At 35.5% G+C, this 18,484-nt stretch overlaps 3 protein-coding genes and 1 long non-coding RNA gene across 4 annotated transcripts; all 4 read right to left on the bottom strand.

Moving 5' to 3' along the window:
- Window positions 1-2,103: 2,103 nt before the first annotated feature.
- LOC127126353 (putative disease resistance protein RGA4) lies at window positions 2,104-4,898 on the bottom strand. The gene has a single exon (XM_051055267.1). It carries the CDS (start codon window positions 4,707-4,709, stop codon window positions 2,136-2,138), a length of 2,574 nt encoding a protein of 857 aa, XP_050911224.1. The 5' UTR covers window positions 4,710-4,898; the 3' UTR covers window positions 2,104-2,135.
- Window positions 4,899-9,274: 4,376 nt separating this feature from the next.
- LOC127129075 (uncharacterized) lies at window positions 9,275-10,175 on the bottom strand. The gene is made up of 2 exons (XR_007806143.1): window positions 10,067-10,175; window positions 9,275-9,655 (listed from the first exon to the last, which is right to left on the bottom strand). It is a non-coding gene; the product is annotated as an uncharacterized LOC127129075 (long non-coding RNA).
- Window positions 10,176-13,877: 3,702 nt separating this feature from the next.
- Window positions 13,878-14,678, bottom strand: LOC127130460 (uncharacterized). The gene is made up of 2 exons (XM_051059467.1): window positions 14,375-14,678; window positions 13,878-14,260 (listed from the first exon to the last, which is right to left on the bottom strand). The coding sequence occupies exons 1-2, from the start codon at window positions 14,676-14,678 to the stop codon at window positions 13,878-13,880; spliced, it is 687 nt and encodes a 228-aa protein (XP_050915424.1).
- Window positions 14,679-16,561: 1,883 nt separating this feature from the next.
- Window positions 16,562-16,969, bottom strand: LOC127130459 (uncharacterized mitochondrial protein AtMg00810-like). The gene has a single exon (XM_051059466.1). The coding sequence runs from the start codon at window positions 16,967-16,969 to the stop codon at window positions 16,562-16,564; it is 408 nt and encodes a 135-aa protein (XP_050915423.1).
- Window positions 16,970-18,484: the final 1,515 nt, after the last annotated feature.

The following is an 18,484-nucleotide window of genomic DNA, read 5'->3' as shown; positions in this document are numbered from 1 at the left end:
ATCGATGTGAGACTGCACTTCATCAGAGAGATAATCGAGCGTGGATTTGTCCAAGTGCTGGAGGTTTCGACTGATGAGAATGTTGTTGATATGATCACCAAGACATTACTAATTAGCAAATTCTTCCACTGTATGCAGCTGATAAAGTTGCATGATGAAAGCTAATTTGTTCCCTTGTTAATGTAGAGTTTGTTCTAAGGTGGAGATTTGTGATATTTGGATCGAACTCTAGCCTAAAAAAGGATAGCTTTATGGTTCGACAGGAATTGTGCATATTGTAGTCGAAGTCTGTTCAAGCATGCTGTCGAAATATGTTTTGTTTAAAGCATGTTGAATTGGGTCTTGTTTGTAAGCCCAATTGTTAAGTTAGCTTGTAGTCTAAGTTAGCTTAGTAATCTATAAATAGACTAGATCTCTTAGGTTGTTGAGAGAAAGATTAATTATTGTTATTTATTTGTAATCTTTGAACCCTTATTAAGTAAGGGAATAGTAAAACAATTTTAACCAATTATGATTTTTCTTTTTCCTTCTTCTCTCTTTCGTAAAATCTAATAGAGTTTTTTAGATTTGTTCAAAAAATTCAATCTTTCTCATTTTTTGATTTACTCTTGACGATATCGATTCCCTGAGATTAAAGATTTTGGGATGGGACTCCAAGCGTATAGTGATAGGATATTGGATAAGATGAGCATGAATATATTTGTTGAATATTACACCCAAATATACATGTATACATTATGAAAGAAGTACTCTAGTTTCACACAAATGCTATTTCAAACATAAATGTATGAATACGGTAAATATAAAATAGTAAAAAGAATAAGCACTTTCAATTCGTTGGCTAAATCACACATTTTGAGAATCTAAAGCCTCTTGCAGTCTTACTGGTATTTATTTTCTCCGATGCCATCAACTACTTGACTGTTGGACCTATATAAATAAAAGAAACTTTACAAATTAAATTTTTACTGTAATCCTTTTGCCAAATTAAATTGTATATAAATTTCCAATTTCCACTCTAACTTTATGTCTATAAACCAGATAGTTTATGAAGTGAAACCAACACTTATCTGATACACAATAGTTTAAAATAAATGAGATGATGGAAGTGACTAAATGTTATACGACTCCATTCCTCCGCGTCTCCTTATTGTAGAATTTCAATTGAAGTGTTTTTCATGCAAGCAATCACGGACCAATACTCACCAAACTCGTGCTGATATTTTTGGAACAACTTACGACAATCATATATGAATAAATTTTCAAGGCCGGTGAGGAGGCGCGTGTCACTTGGAAGTCTCGACAGTTGAGGGCAATGAAAAATCTCAAGCCTCTTAAGACGAGTCATTGTTGTTAGACACTTGGGAAGTTTCTTAAGGTTGGGAAGTGGTTGATTACTCTTCACTTTGATTTCCACCGGGGAAACCCACCAAATTCATTGAAACACTAAGCTGAAGCCATTAAGGAACCATTATCTCTCGAGTCTGTGCCAACAACGAAACATTGCTGATGAGTTTGGCTCATAGGTAATATCAACTTTTTGTAGTTTCGTATTGATAAGCTTATTCTTACATATTGTTGTCTACGATACTGGTTTGATTATTTTACAAAATATTCAACAACATACATCATGAAACATGTTCAACACAAGTGCTATTTCAAAAATAAATCATCAAGTACTAGAATTATAAAACAACCACTTTCAATTCTTTGGCTACAAACATAATAGAAACATTTTGTGAATCTAAAGCCTCTTGCAATTTTATCCAATGCAATCAATCAACTATTCCAATTCTTCTTTGCATGTGTCTCCATTTTCCATGCTCGCCTCATCATAAACTTTGCCCTGTAAATAAAGGAAACTTTACTCTCAAATAGATCATGGAAATAATAAACATTAATAGCAACAACTCATGGAAATAACTAATTAGTGATACCATTATTCAGTGATCTTAAAATCATAAAAATTACAATTGCAGTTTAACTTTATGTCTTCAAACAAGAAAAAAGTTTAGGAGTTGAAACCAACAACTAATCTTAAAAACAATAATTTAAAATAAATTGGGAACAGTCCTTTTGCACAACTTAAAATCTTATATTTACCTTCCAGGTAGACAACTTCATTCCTCCACCACTTATTGTAGGATGGCAAATGAAGTGATTTTCATGGCAGCAATCATGGGCCAATACTCACCAGACTCAGGCTGATATTTTTGGAACAACACAGGACAACCAAGTATGAATAACTCTTCAAGGGAAGTGAGGTGATGGAAGTCACTTGGAAGACTCAACAGTTGAGGGCAGTAAACAATCCAAAGTTTCTTAAGACGAGTCATTGTTGTTAGATACTCGGGAAGTGTCTTAAGATCAGAAAAAGAAGCAAAATGTAAGGTCTCTAAAGTCTCTACAGCACCTTCAATCCAACTAGGAACTGTCTTAGGTCCTCCAAGAAGTCCAATATATTTCATCATCAATTTTCGGGGACTTTCATTGTACAACGACAAGTTTATCAATTGGCAGTCTAAAATTAACAGATCTTGTAGTTTTGGAAAAATGGAGAGAGGTAGGGACTCTAGGCTACCACAAAATATAACATTCAATGTTTTAAGGGAAGTGAGTCGTTGTGCCTCGTCGAATAAAAACTTCATATTGTCACACTTATAAAAGTACAAAACTTGAAGATCGTTCATGTTTGCTAGTTCTGTGAGTGACATAACTGATTGCTTAGTGGTTACATACAATTCTCGAAGGCTAACCAACCACCCTAACCCTTGAGGCAATGTTTCAAGCTCTGTGCATCCCATGAGTTTCAAGACTTGCAAATTATGGAGTTCGCAAATAAAATGGGGAAGTCTTTTGATATTCGTATTATGAGAAAGGTCGAGAACTCGCAAGTGCTCCAATTTAGCAATTGAACAAGGCAGTGTCTCAAAGGAATAAACCCTTAAATCTAAATATCGTAAGTATTTGTATCTTGATATCCATGTATCCAACAAAGTTTCACTGTCAAAGCTCACTTCTTTTGTGGGAAATAATATAGTTCTCAAACCTCTTGAGTTGCATAACAAAGCTTTATCCGTAGAATTATTTTCAACAACTGATAAGTGTCTTACATGTTCAGGTATATTCCTAGTATGGGAGTCAACTGCTACACACTCCTCTTTCACAACATACATAGCAAGATCATGAATCAAATCATGTACTTTGAATGTGACAAAGAAACCATAGTATTCGAAATCTTGAATAAAGGATCTAGAATATAACTCTTCTATATATTCTCTTGCAGTATCATTCAGTTGCTCACTTCTATTTTGAGATTGTATTAATCCATGAGCTATCCAAAGACGGGTAATATCACTACTATCGAAGGTATAATCTTTGGGATAAAGGGAAAAGAAAGCAAAACATTGTCTCAAATAAGACGGCATTTGATCATAGCTTAACTTAAGTGCAGGTAAAATATCACCTTTCTTTTGTTCCAAGTTCCATATTTCACGATCTCTCATAGATATCCACTTTTTTGAATCATAATTTAAGAACAATGAGCTTCCTAATGTTCTGACAGCAAGTGGAACCCCTGCACATTTTTTTATGATTTCTTTCCCAATCTCTACAAGACCTGGATGTTTAATTTCTTCACCTTCCTTAAACGCCCATTTGACAAACAAAGATAAACAATCATTTAGAGAAAGACCGCTTAAAACATACGAGGGAAGAGTACCTGTCATTTTAGCAATTGATTTACTGCGTGTCGTCACTATGATTTGACTTCCTACTGCACCAACGTTTATCAAATCTATCAACTCAATCCACTTTGCACGATCATCATTCCATATGTCATCTAGCACAAGCAAAAACTTCTGACCCGAAAGCTTATGTCTTAGACGACTTAGAAGTTGTTCAGTATCTAAGTTGTTGGTGTTTTCTTGGTGAGGAATACTTGGTGGACCAAAAGCAGAAACAGAGTTTATAATTTTTATAATTATTTGCATGATGTCAAAATCATCAGAGATACATGCCCACATCTTCAACTGAAAAAGTTCATCCATCCTCTTATCATTAAACACCAACTTTGCAAGTGTGGTCTTTCCCAAGCCTCCAATACCCACTATTGGAATAATACACATACTTTTATCACCATCACCATGAGGATGGGGTTGCATCAAAAGCTTGATAATCTCTTCCTTATCATTCTCCCTTCCAATTACGCTTGAAGCATCAACTTGAGAGTGAGTCAATTCTCTCCTTTGCAAAACAAGATCAAGACCAACATCAATATTTGTTAGACCAAACTTGTTCCCATCAGCTGCTACCTTGTCTAATCTTTCTCTAATCTCTTTGATTTGGCGTGCCATCCTTGGACGTAAAACAATTGGGTTAAACGCAGAAAAGAAGTGGCGTACCTTCGTCCGAGTGCTGTTAGAAGCTTGGACAACTTGTTTCCTCTTGTGCTGGAACTCAAATCCATCAAATACATCTTCAGCATCATAGCAGATGTTTTGAATCTGTCTCATCCATTCGCGCAGCCCGTGCTTTTGGTCCTTCTTATACTCAGCATCCAACAAAACACCTCTGACAATTGACAAAGTATCTTTGATCCCTTGAAGATCTTTATACACACCATATGCTCGAGAAGCTTCTTCATAAGCATAAGAAGCAAGTTTCCATAGGAGTGAATTAGCAATATCGAAAACAAATGACTCTGCCATGTTAATGCAAATTAGAAAAGATCCTCGAGTTACATACTCAGTTGTAATTACTTTATTTACAACATAGCGAGTTGTTGGAAGAAACTAACAACCAGATAAGTGGTTTTAATCATTTTAAAAACAATTCCAAGGTCGTATCAGTAAAATAAACATTAAAAATGAAAACAAGTTTGAGGTACAATAAAAAATTGATGTACGCAAAGGTTGGTGGCATTTGGCTTTTGTTTGCTTTTATGTGTTGATTATGAAAGTGAGTTTCATAGTAAGTCATATGCTTTAGGTCCATATAGTTAATTTATTGTTAAAGTAAGTTTCATAGTAAGTCATATGCTTTAGGCCCATATAGTTAGTTTATTGTTAAAAGAAGTTTCATAGTAAGTCATATGCTTTGGGTCCATATAGTTCATTTATTTTGGAAGGCTAATTCTATCAAGGTATAGCACGCGGTTGATAATATAAAAAATATATAAGTTGAGAAACAAATGTGAATTGGAAGTCATACGTTAATTAGAAAAGTGGAGGTCAAGCATTTTATAAATGGGAGTACCTATATATTTAATATCTTAAAGTTTTTGGTGAATCCGTGATGTGTCTCTCAATTGTTTGGGTGAGTCTTTGACCCAATATGAATGTTTTCCCTCATGTTGACCCAATACGGAGGAATACCATCATGGTAATTCCTTATCTTATAGAAGAAAACACAGAGGAATCCAAATACGAGGATTTCTTATCCTACAGGAGAACGGAGGAATTCTCTTGACAGAGAATTCCTTATTCTTATTGGGTATTCCTTTAAGGCGTGACCGAGGAAATGACGTTACGGTCATTCCTACTCCATAGGAGGAGAACACGGTGGAAATACACTACGATAATTTCCATACATGTTTCAGACTATCTTCCGGCAAGAGTAATATACCCATATTTCCCCGATTCTCTCACAGGAGACTCTTGGATTTCCAGCTACTATATGGACCATCTACAAGGTTCACTTTATACAATCGAAATCTTGGAAATTCCGGTTACCTTAACTCCTGGCTTTGGAAGTTGAGGTTGTCAACTACTTCGCATCTGTTACACCAATCACGCCAGACAAATCTCAACACTCCCCAAACTTAGTCGATTTCTTCTTCTTGAATTCAAGTCTCCTGACATACGGGTCCTCGTGGTAGCTCTGTCATGACCCTATATGTCCAATATACAATCGCTGAGTTGATCAGGATCAACAACGGAAGACTAGGATAATATAAATCAGGCCAGCGACATACACATGGAGGAAGAAGATGATTTATTCATGATCTCTCATGGTTGGGTCAAGAATCGACCTACTCTGATACCAACTGTAACACCTCATATAATACTGCCTAGGATCGTATTACATAAAGCGTTAACTTTGATACTGAAACTCATAAAATAAATGATACATTGAAAAGTATTATAACAATATGTACAACACATAAGGAATAATACATCAGGTGTTTCGAAACGAATAACTAAGTAGTGCATCAGAAAGATTACCATCATTCCTCAAGACTTCCGGTCTTCGAATCTTCTCAAAAATCCTCCATCTTCTATAGTATACCTGAAAATAGGATTATACATATTGTATGATATCATCATTGACATCCTGGAAATGAGAAATTCCTTCATGGACATTCCTTGTCATGTAGGAGCAGACACGGTGGAATACAAATACTAGGATTCCATATCCTATAAGAGAACGAAGGAAATCTCTCGACAAAAAATTCCTTATCCTTATCGGGTCTTACTTTAAAGTAGGGAGGAGATGAGGTTACGCTCATTCCTTTCCCACGTCAGGAATAACGGTGAAATTGCATTATGGTAGATTTCAATCCTGTATCGAACTATCAGCAAGAGTAGTATACTCACTTTTCACCAGTTTGTCCACTGACGAGACACCTCACTACGATCAACACGTAATTATTCAACCTATGGTTTACTATCACCATTAACCATTTCACAGAATAATTACACACATGTTCATTACTGATTATACTAGTGAATTTCGAATAGTATACACATATACGCTCATGCCCATGCATGCACTACATCCGTATAATAGAACAAACATCTGGTTGTTCGGAACAGAACACAACGGACAAACTAGGGAAAACGGAGTAGAAGTTAAGGATAGAACTCCCACTATGTTATAGTCCTCTATGTTAATTGAGCATTAGATGAAGTTTTTCCGCAAACTGCTTCAACCTAAGCAAATTCACTTACACTCCACATCGTAAGTGCACGTCCGATCATCCTATGGTGGGGTTCACTAGACCAAAGGGGGGATTGAAGTGGAATAAGAATAATTAATGTGCCACTATGTTATAGCTCTCTGTGCTAGCTTTCTATTGTTTCCGACCGCGTCCAAAAGGAGTTATGCAACTCAAGTTACACTGATTTCAATTCTGCATTTTCATCATACAAACAATGGTAATCGATTACACTCAATGTGTAACCGGTTATAGATATGAAAATAGTGCATAAACTCATTTTTCTCATAAGTAACTGGTTACCAACTGCTAGTGACCGATTACCACTGGAGTCTAGAGTCAAATTTTACTTGTTTATCAGATTTTCTTCCATCCAAACACATTACTAACATATAATAACATCATGCACGAATCAATAGCATAAACCATCAACTTAAACATGTTATACTAATCATCCTTATGAATTTTCACATGTTATCAATCATATAAGCATTAAGAACATAATAACATCAAGAACAAGCATATCAAAGCAGATTTTCATCATGCATCAAAAGGATAATCAAGTAACACTCAAGATCAAACATGCATACACCAACCATGTCAAGAGAATTGGAAATCAAACATGCAACCATATCACAACATCATGTGATTCTAACAGTAATTCATGACATCATCACAAGAATGACAATGATCAAACTTGTTAGCATAGCAATCAAACCCCTAAATTCTAACATGTAATCAAAATAATAGGTTCACAAGTAACATTAATCACACGCCAACATGATTTTTCAGTGTCAAACACAAAACCCTCCCTTATAAATCACTTGCACACATCTATATTATTATCGTTACATGCCCCTTTCGTATTTAATTTCAGCTTTCCCTCCATATTATCCACACAAGAGATCTACTTTTTATCCATTAGCCCGTTTAGCAATATAATAATCATAAGCAACCTGCATAACATGCTGCCCTGGACTATGGGTTCTTTGAAAAGTATCCTCATGAGCTTCTCTATTTCGCCACATCCATAATCGGTGACAAACATTTGCCCATAAATCTTTCCACTTCACACCCTTGATCCCACTCCATTTATAACTTAAATTTTCTTTCATCCAATGTTCCAACTCTCCTTGAAAGAAAATACTTCTAAAGTAAACTGGCACTGCATTAACCCATATTTTCATGGCAATAGGGCATTCCCTAAAAACATGCAAAATAGTCTTTGTAATATTTTCACAAAATTGACACATATCATGGCTTATACCCATCATACTCTTTTTATAGTTTGTGAGGAGCCTATTAAGAGCCACGATCCACATAATTTTTTTAATCTCTTAGAGACATAAAGATTCTGGATATTACTCTACATAACCTCATTTAGTTCTCTTCCCAGCTACACAAAACCTTGTACATGCTAGCCACTATGAACATATCTCCCTATCATGTGGCATTATATGTATCTTTTCCAACGATCTCATTCGGTGGTACACAAGCTATAAAACCCTAAACCCCGAAACTTATATATAAAATATTACTCAATAATTTAAGGTGTCACCAACGAAAATCCAAAACGTAATTCAACAATTATCAACATGCAGCGGAAATCATATCATAAAATTTCTAATAAAACTTCATAAATAGTTAATAAGTTTCTCAAGCCCCAAAGTCAATGTTAACGCAAAAACATAACAAACTCATATCTTTGAAGTTACACTATCAAAGCATTAAAAGTGCTAAAGTGAGATAAAATGATAAATAAAAAAGTGAAGAGTATCTCCAATAAGCCACCTTCCGCATATAGCAACAATGCTCACTTCTGATTATCTGTAAGATGTCCATGGTGGACAACTTAAAGCAAAAGAGTGAGAAACAACATTCAATATGAATAGTGTAAAGAATGTGAATGTAGAGAAACATACAACATAACACATATTCAATACACAATAAACATCACCATAATCCCACACTCATTTATAACAACATGTGATTCACGACACAACGTGACACTTATGCAAATGGTACCATTATGGACAACACAGGTCCATCTCGCTCCTGAATCCACACCATCAGACTAGAGCACACCAATTCGCTACTAACACATTTATTAACGCTTCACCAATTCTCATCTAGAACTATCTACTCGCTCCTGAATCCATACTATCAGACCAGAGCACACCAAAACTCGACTGGAGCCCGTACACTAAGATTTATGATTTTTAACAACATGCAATATTACCAAAGGTATCACCATGCATTTACCATAATTATGCACAATATCATTCTCAATACACAATAATTAATTAATTCCATAATAAATAATAAAAAACTCCAAAATACTTCCAAATAGTGACCAAATAGTAGTACCATGTCAAATATATATTCGCATACATCATTCAATCATATTAAATCATCTTAACATTGATTCATCATCAAGCATGTACAAGTCACACAATTTTACACACACACACACACTTCATAACATATACTCACACATCATTCAACATGGTAATTCATCTTACAAGACACTACCATAACGTGGCTTTGTTCGTTAGCTTTCCAGCGCTTCAAACCGCGCCTCAATCCGACTCCCAAAACTCAAGTTACGACAATTCGAGTTGTGAACAACAACCTTTGTTGTCATCCTCACCAGGCGAGCACATCATCTCGTTGGGCGAAGTTCACAGGACCAAGCTCATTGGGAAAGCTCTTCTAGACCTGTAGCACCATAAATGCAATCTTTATACTGTAGAACCTCCAAAGTCCTCCAATTCGGTCCCAAATATCCCCCAACGTCCAAAAAATTATATTACATGTTATAACATCATTATGACATGTTAATTCACAGAATCACATCATTTATCCATTAAATTTCATCAATTCATGTTTATGTTCAAATCTTCAACAACTCTAACAATGACACACAAGCATGCACACATAAACAAAACCATATATGCATAAATTCGGTCACGGAAATCAAATGCATACACCTTTAATCATCAAATTCCAGAATTATATACATTAACAACAATCTATGAACATATCAAACAATCCCTAAAGAGAGTAAGGACTTATCTTTCTCTACCCTTCATGTTATACACACATATTAAAACCCTTGATCCTTCTTACCTTAGATTGCTTGCAAAAATTCATAATTGAATCAGGGTTCTTCTCCCTTTTTCAAGCCCTAGTCTCGCCTTGTCTCTTTTCTCCTAATTCTGTTTTCACGTACTGTTTTTCTCCAAAAATCTACTAAACCACTACTTATCCATAACCTAATTTTTAATCTCTTTAAAATTACACTAAGGCCCAACTTATGTTACAACTTTCAACACTCCCCTCATATTCTCTAATTTCCTCTTTTACACCTGTCATACCCTAAATCCCACCTCCACCCCACCCACCCAATAAAAAAATCATTCATCTGCATATTTTCTTTTTGCATCATTTCTTATGACCACTTCGTTTGGTCATAAGATCCCATTCCACGCGTAAGTCAAAGTTCAATAATCAAGGACCTAGTAACTTTGTATGTGTTATTTTTGTTAAGTTTAATTCATACATTCTTATCATGCATCATTAGAGTCTTTGGAAATGTTAACTTGGATGGTTCATGACTTATTAAATATCATTTTTTGGTTATATATAAGTGTTGTTTTTTCCTTATAAGCCAAGTTCTAATATGTTAGCCCTTTTAAAAGACATGTCATTTGTTAGCAAGTTTTAAACTTTGTGTGGTCAATTCATGAATACATCTTTCATGTTAAATCATTCATAACCATTTCATTCTATTCAACTTAGAATAGTTGTAAATCTCATGTCATTTGAATTTACCATCCATGATCAAAGTCATATATTAACAAAATAGGTCTTAAATTTCTTTAATAATGTTTGATTTTGGTTTGGAACGTGGATTTAAATAATGAGTGTAAACCTTTCTTAGTTTGAATCATATTGTTTTTGTTGGAAAATTCACAAAAAGTTGGCAAGTTGTTATTTTACTTTAACTTTGAATTTGGGATCATCTTTGTGTTGCCATATTCAAGTTTAAATTCAAGAAGCAGATTCATTTCAAGAGCTAAAATGTCTATACTTTTGTTACATCATAAAGAGAATTCTTGAAGTTACAAAATTAACATTTTTACATAGTTTGTAGTTTGGTACGTCTTTGGTTTTGAACATATTACAAGTATACATAAAACATACATCATCAAAATCCAATTATAAGCTTCCATATGACTCCATTTAGATGATTTCCTTTTTTCTCCATTTTTTAAAGATGCTCCAAATTTGCTTTAAATTCCAAGTAACTTATATACCATCCTTGCATTTTTCCCTCATCATCAAGAATTTCCTTTTAGACCATGACCATCACAAGGATACTTTAAAGTCATGTACCGTTGCTATTGGAAATCATGGACCCTAAAAAAGAAAAGGATAAATAAGGTCAAACATAAAACCATTTCACTCAATCATCATAAGTCATTTTTCAAGATTTAAGCAAACCAAAACCTACTTTGATCTCATGTCCATTGTAACACCTGAGGTCGAACATGGCATAGAGTAGATGTAACACTCGAGGTCGAAGAGGACAAAGAATGGTCGCCGAATTCACATCGGAATGAGAGGATCCTGGGGTTGTGCAGATATGGAACTGCATGGTTTAAAGAAGGATTATAAAGATTGATTGGTACTATCTATACCAACAAAATACATCTTCTTTTTGGTGTCCTAAAAAATAAGAACTCCATAGTTAAGCGTGTTTGACTTGGAGTAGTATTTGGATGAGTGACCTTCTGGGAAGTTTTCCCGAAAGCATGCGAGTAAGGATAAATTATGCTGAAAAGACCCGTGTTGGTTAGTGGGGTCAGTCAGTAATCCTGAAAGTAGTTAGGGGTGTTACAAATGGTATCAAAGTCAGACCTCTCCCAATATAATATGGTTCAGGGATGAACCAAGCGGAAGCTGGTGGGCATGCAACCCTTGAGGCCGAAGAGGTCAGAGAGTGGATGTAATACTCGAGGCCGAAGAAGGCACAGATTGATCGCCAAATTCACATCAGAATGAGAGGATCCTGAGGCTGTGAAGGTATAAGACTGCATGGTTGAAAGAAGACTTATACATATTGATCGGTACTACCTATACCAACAAGATGCATCTTCTTTTTGGTGGCCTAACAAATAATAACTTCACAGTTAAGCATGCTTGACTTGGAGTAGTATTTAGATGAGTGACATTCTAGGAAGTTTCTCGGAGAGCATGTGAGTGAGGAAAAACAGGATGAAAAGACCTGTGTTGGTTTGTGGGGTCAGTCAGTAATCATGAAAGCAGTCTAGTGAGTTAGATCTGAAATTCTGGTAAGCAGATCCTGGATGTCGTACACGATGTCAGAACACCAGGGTCAAGCCATTGTCACACTGCAAACAATATTAGGATTTAAAATAAAAGCATGAAAGTAAATAACATAAGTAGTTATTAACCCAGTTCGGTGCAACGTCACCTACATCTTAGGGCTACCAAGCCAGGAAGGAAATCCACTATCATAAAATTAGTTTAAAGTTCTAAGCAACCTCAGGTTTTACAAACTTCTCACTTAATCTCTACCCATGAACGTTTCTATCTAAGACTATCCTATATATGAGACCCATCTCACTTCCCTTCAATTGCACACAGTGACTTTAATCAAATAATAGAAGACACTCTTCCAAAATATATAATCAACTCTTGGTTAAAAGCTTATGAGTGATTAATAATTACAACTCAAGACACAGTCCAACTCTAATATCAACGAGATATAAGAGTGGCTCACAAATAACAAAAACACTAAATCCTAACATATACAATATTCAAAGTTGCTTCGATGCCTTCTTAGGTTTAGAAACGATCTATAAATAGCAGTTGAAAGGCATGGGCTTCAGGCTTGATTCATATCATATCCAAGGACTCTGCACAATCTTCTTCATATTTGATTTTAATCAGATAAGATGTTTCCTAAAATGTTTTGACATTTTTACTTCGTAAACAAGTCAAGGAAAAATAGTCTTTTGTTTTTTAGAAAACGCTCTACATAATCCGTGAACTAAATTTTCAGAGTATCTTTAGATAAACTATAAAAGTAAACAAATCTCACAAGATACTAAAATAGGTCACACTCCAATGTTGAACCAACATGTCATGACATCTTGTTTAACATCTGAAAATAATACTCGTTTTTCCAATATGCAGCCAATCACTACATTTCATACCTAAAAATCTCCCATTTGGCAAATTTTGGCTAAAACAACCTTTTCATATACCAACAGGAATGAGGGTAAGAATCATAGTAAAAAACCCTCATGCAAACAACAAAAATCCCTTTTCACCCAAAAACACCAGAGGCAAGCGCAGCGAAAACAATTGCCTGATACTTAGAGAGATAAACTCTCACATGAATAACCTGCCTAAGAGAAAAATAAATTATCTTTAGTCAGGATGTCAAGACATTGTTTCTGACATTATTAACATCAGCATCCCATTCGTAACAGCAAAAAACATGCCCCCATGAGTAGCAGATCCAGGGACAAGAGTTACCCCAAGAGTTACTCCCCCTCCATACATGCTCCCCCTTAGTGGGCAAGAGTAACTAATCATATCAATAATCAGAATAATCAATCACAACTATTTACTCCCCTTTTTTAGCCATAAAGTTGACAAGAATGACCAAACATCAGAGTTAGTAGATCAGTCAAAAGCGAGTTTACAAACCAAACACAACCAAGAGCACTAGAAAGTGCAAAAATATTCAGGGCATATCCCACAAAAAAACATAAGAACAAGCAACACACAAAGGAACCAGAGTGCTTCAGTCCTCATCAATGTTGGTAATGTCTTCATCATCACTTGCATCAGAACCTTCTTCATTTTCCTCTTCTTCACTTGTTCCATCACCTTTCAAACTTCCTTATTCTTCAGACAAGGCTTTTATCAACATCTCAATCTTGTGTTTCCTCTCAGTATAACTTTTGATAGTTTCATCCAAGATCTTGCAGGTATCTTTTAGCTCAGCAAGGATTCCTGTTCTAGTAGTGGGCCTGAAAGCTGTTTGTCCAGATGTCAAGACAGTGTCTGGAACATGTTTCCCAATGAACAACCTATAATGTAATGTGAAAGGAGGGTCTCTTTTGCAGATTTTTTGAGAACTGGTTAAGATACTTGGGTGTTTACTCAGAATAACACCATAGATCAATGAGGGAAAAGTTATTGACATCTTCACAGCATAAGAGGCATCATGCTTCATAGTTTGATCAAAGACATAGGATCCAAAATCAAAACTTGACTTGGTCCCTACAATATAAATAAACTTACCTAGTCTTGTAGCAACGTTAGAAGTGTGATTGGCTGGAACTCAATTAGCAGCCCCAATTCTGTGAAGTACAGCATACTTCACACTCAAGGAACTTGCGGACAACTTCCCTTTCCTTGGCCATTCCTTTACTTGTTTAGTAGTAATTTCTCTACAGATAACATTGTCAGAGACTTTTACTTTAGCTTGTTCTTCTTCATTTCTGCATAAAAACCTATTTATTATTTCAGGAGAAAAATCCACACATCTTCCTCTGACATATATTTTTCTAAATTCCTTGCTCCTCTTGTTATCACATTCCTTAAAGATGTTCACAATAAATTCTCTAATAAGCATTTCATAACACTTTCCAAATCCAGTTACAATTTTCATTAATCCAACCTCTTGAATCAAACTCATCACCTTTTTGCATTCAAAGGCATCTTTTCCCAGTTCCCTTTCCAATGCTAATCTTCTTTGATAAACAAATTTCCATTTTTAAACATTCTCCACAAAGTGAAAGGAAATGTTGTCAATTGGAACTTTAGGAATATTTGTTTGAATCTTCTTCTCAGATGCTTGCTTTCTAGTAGAAGAAATGATGTTCTGAACATTCTGCTCGACATCATGGTCAGAATCACTAGACTCGGAAGGAACTTCCTTCCTCTTAAGGGGTTTCTTCTTAGAAATAGGAGTAACAACCTTGCTCCATCTTTTTATAGGGCTAACACTCGTTTTTTTCCTGAGAAATTTAGAGGGCGTGCTGGAGGATTCAATAGCTTGACCTTTTCTGTTCTTCAATCTTTTAGCTATTCCTGGAGCAAGTCTTTGGCTGATGGGTACATCATCAGAGTCCAGATCCTCTATATTTATTATGTCAGTGGATTGATCCTTTTTCTCAATAGAGTTTTCATCTTTGTCAGCCATATCATTGGTCATCCCTTCCGACCCCTCTTTGTCTTTCGATTTTTCAGGATATAGAGTAGATACATTCACATCAGATTTATCCAGGGGGTTTCAGTAGTGTTATCAGGTTGGTTCAAGGATGTGGAGACATCCAGCACGAAATTAGTATTGGGTTCAATACCCAACACTTGAGAGGCCAGCACATGAATATTCTTGTCTACGTGTCTCTGTCTGAAAGGATCATGCTGGATTTACTTAAGGTAGTAACAGACCTAGATCTATTAATGGTTTCAGAGGCTTCAACATCTTCCATGACATTTGGCATAACAGGACAATCTTTAGAAACACTAACATTAGGTTCAACATTAATGGATCAAGATACATACTAGTCATAGAATAGGGTTTCTTAACAACAGTAGAGGGTTCAAGATTTTTTACATTTTTAGCAGTCATGGATGGAGAGGAAGAGGTACTTACTTTATAGGGCTTGACTTTCCGTGAAGCAGATGTTCTGGTCTTCCTTATAGGGGTTGCATGGACAAGAACTATCGAGAGGGGAATGGCATCAATAATGACATCAGAGAGATCTATCTCAATATTGACATTTTTAGGGTTCGATTTCTCATTGGTATGCTTTCTAGGAGTTAAGACTGAAGGTTGAGACATTTTGGAGATGTTAGGTATGAAGTGAAAATAGAAGATAGAGAGATGAGAGTGACTAAGAATAGGTTTGAGAGAGAAAATAAAGAAGGTGGCATAAATGATGTTTATATAATAGCTAGGATGACGCGTTGGGAAAATAAGGAAAAGTTGTAATGGTATTCATTGAGTTTTGTGCACCATTAAATGGAGGGAAGAGAAAATTTGAATTTTACATCTCCACATCAGTAATTGTTATAATTGTTTAAGCATGCAAATGCCTAATTCGCCCCTTAATTTTTCAAACTGATTTGTATCTAAGGCTTTGGTAAAAATATCTGCCAGTTGTTCTCAGTGGTTACATGCTCCAGAATGACAATTTTGTCTTTAACAAGATCCCTGATGAAATGATGATGAATATCAATATGCTTAGCTCTGTTGTGATGAATAGGATTCTTGGATATGTTGATAGCATTTAGGTTGTCACAATATAATGTCATGACATCTTATTGGACATTGTATTCCTCTACCATTTGTTTCATCCAGATTAGTTAAGAACAACTGCTTCCTGTTGCATTATATTCAACCTCAGCCATAGATAAAGACACGCTATTTTACTTCTTGCTGAACCAAGATATGAGATTATTTCCCAAGAAGAAACATCCTCCAGAAGTGCTCTTCCTATCATCGGCACTGCCTACCCAATCTGCATCATAATATCCTATAAGCAAGGAATTTGCATTATGAGAATACAACATTTAGTAGTCACTGGTTCCATTGATGTACTTCATAATCCTTTTCACTTGAGTAATATGCCTTATTTTGGATTCAGACTGATACCTCACACATACTCCTACAGCAAATGTAATTCCAGGTCTGCTAGCTGTAAGATACAACAAACTCCCAATCATGCTCTTGTACAGATTTTGATCCATATTTACACCTTTTTCATCTTTAGTCAATTTCAAGTGGGTTGGTGCAGGTGTCCTTTTATGACTAGCATTTTCCATGCCAAACTTTTTTACTATACTCCTAGCATACTTGCTTTTAGAGATAAAGATAATGTCATCCATTTGTTTGACTTGGAGCCTAAGAAAGTAAGTCAATTCACCAACAAGACTCATTTCAAATTCAGATTGCATCTTTCTGACAAAATGTTGGACCATCTAGTTAGACATTCCTCAAAACATAATGTCATCAATATATATTTGAGCTATCATGAGTTTACCATGCTCTTCTGTAATAAACAGTGTCTTGTTTGTTCCTCATTTCATATATCTGTTTTTTACAAGGAACTCAGTTAGCCTTTCATACAAGGCACTAGGTGCTTGCTTTAATCCATAGAGAGTTTTCCTTAGTTTGTAAACTTGATCTGGAAAGTTAGGATATATGAACCCTTTGGGTTTTTCAACATAGACTTCTTCATTCAAGTACCCATTTAAGAAGGCAGTTTTCACATCCATTTGAAATAACTTAAATTTAAGCAAAAAAACCACACCAAAAAGTAGTCTTATTGACTCAAGGCGAGCAATAGGAGCAAAAGTCTCATCAAAATCAACCCCTTCAATTTGAGTGCGTCCTTGAGCAACAAGTCTAGCCTTGTTTTTGGTCACAATTCCTCTTTCGTCTGATTTGTTCTTGTAGATCCATTTTGTCCCAATAACATTCATTCCTTTAGGCCTAGGAACTAAGTCTCATACTTCATTTCTTATAAACTGCCCTAGTTCTTCTTGCATATCATTAATCCAAAATTCATCAGTCAAGGCTTCTTCACATTTTTAGATTCAAACTTTGAGACAACCCAATTATTTGATATCACATCTCTAGATCTAGTGGTGACCCCTTCATTAAGATTTCCAATAACGAGTTATGTGGGATGATCTTTCTGAATTCTGATAGAGGGACCTTTGTTGACTTGATGGTTGTCTGGTTCAGTGTCTCCTGGTTCATTGTCTGACTCAATAACTCCCTCATTTTCAGAAGTGTCAATCTGCTAAAATAATTTCCCAACATCTTCATCAACATCAGTCCCTTTTTCAGTGATCTTATCATCCACTACAATGTTGATGGATTCCATCATGACTTTGGTTTTGGAATTAAACACTCTATAGGCTCTATTATTTGTAGAGTACCCCATAAATATTCCTTCATCACTCTTGGGATCCATCTTTCTTCTTTGCTTACGATCAGTCAAAATATAGCATTTTCTTCCAAATACATGAAAGTATTCGACATTAAGCTTCCTTCCTTTCCACAGTTCATAAAGAGTGGCTGAAGTACCAGTTCTTAGAGTGACTATATTATGAATATAGCAAGCAGTATTTATTGCTTCAGCCTAAGAATGGTAGGGAAGTTGCTTGGCATGAAGCATGACTCTAGATGATTCTTATAGTGCCATGTTCTTGCATTCAACAACTTCGTTTTACTGAGGGGTGAAGGGAGAAGAGAACTCATGACCAATACCTTCAGAGGAGTAAAATTCAGTAAATTTTCTATTTTCAAAATCCTTCCCATGGTTACTTCTAATCCTGACAATATCATATTCCTTATCTCTTTGAAAACTTTGACATAAATCTTTGAAAACCTCAAAGACATCTGATTTTTCCTTGATGAAGTGAATCTTGAAAAATCATCAACAACTACATATGCATACCTTTTCCCACCAAGGCTCTCGGCCTGCA

Source organism: Lathyrus oleraceus, chromosome 3 (genome assembly GCF_024323335.1).
Source record: "Lathyrus oleraceus cultivar Zhongwan6 chromosome 3, CAAS_Psat_ZW6_1.0, whole genome shotgun sequence".
NCBI classification, from domain to species: Eukaryota; Viridiplantae; Streptophyta; class Magnoliopsida; order Fabales; family Fabaceae; genus Lathyrus; species Lathyrus oleraceus.
Note: the sequence above shows the minus strand (reverse complement) of the source record. Positions and strands in the feature narration are given on the sequence as shown.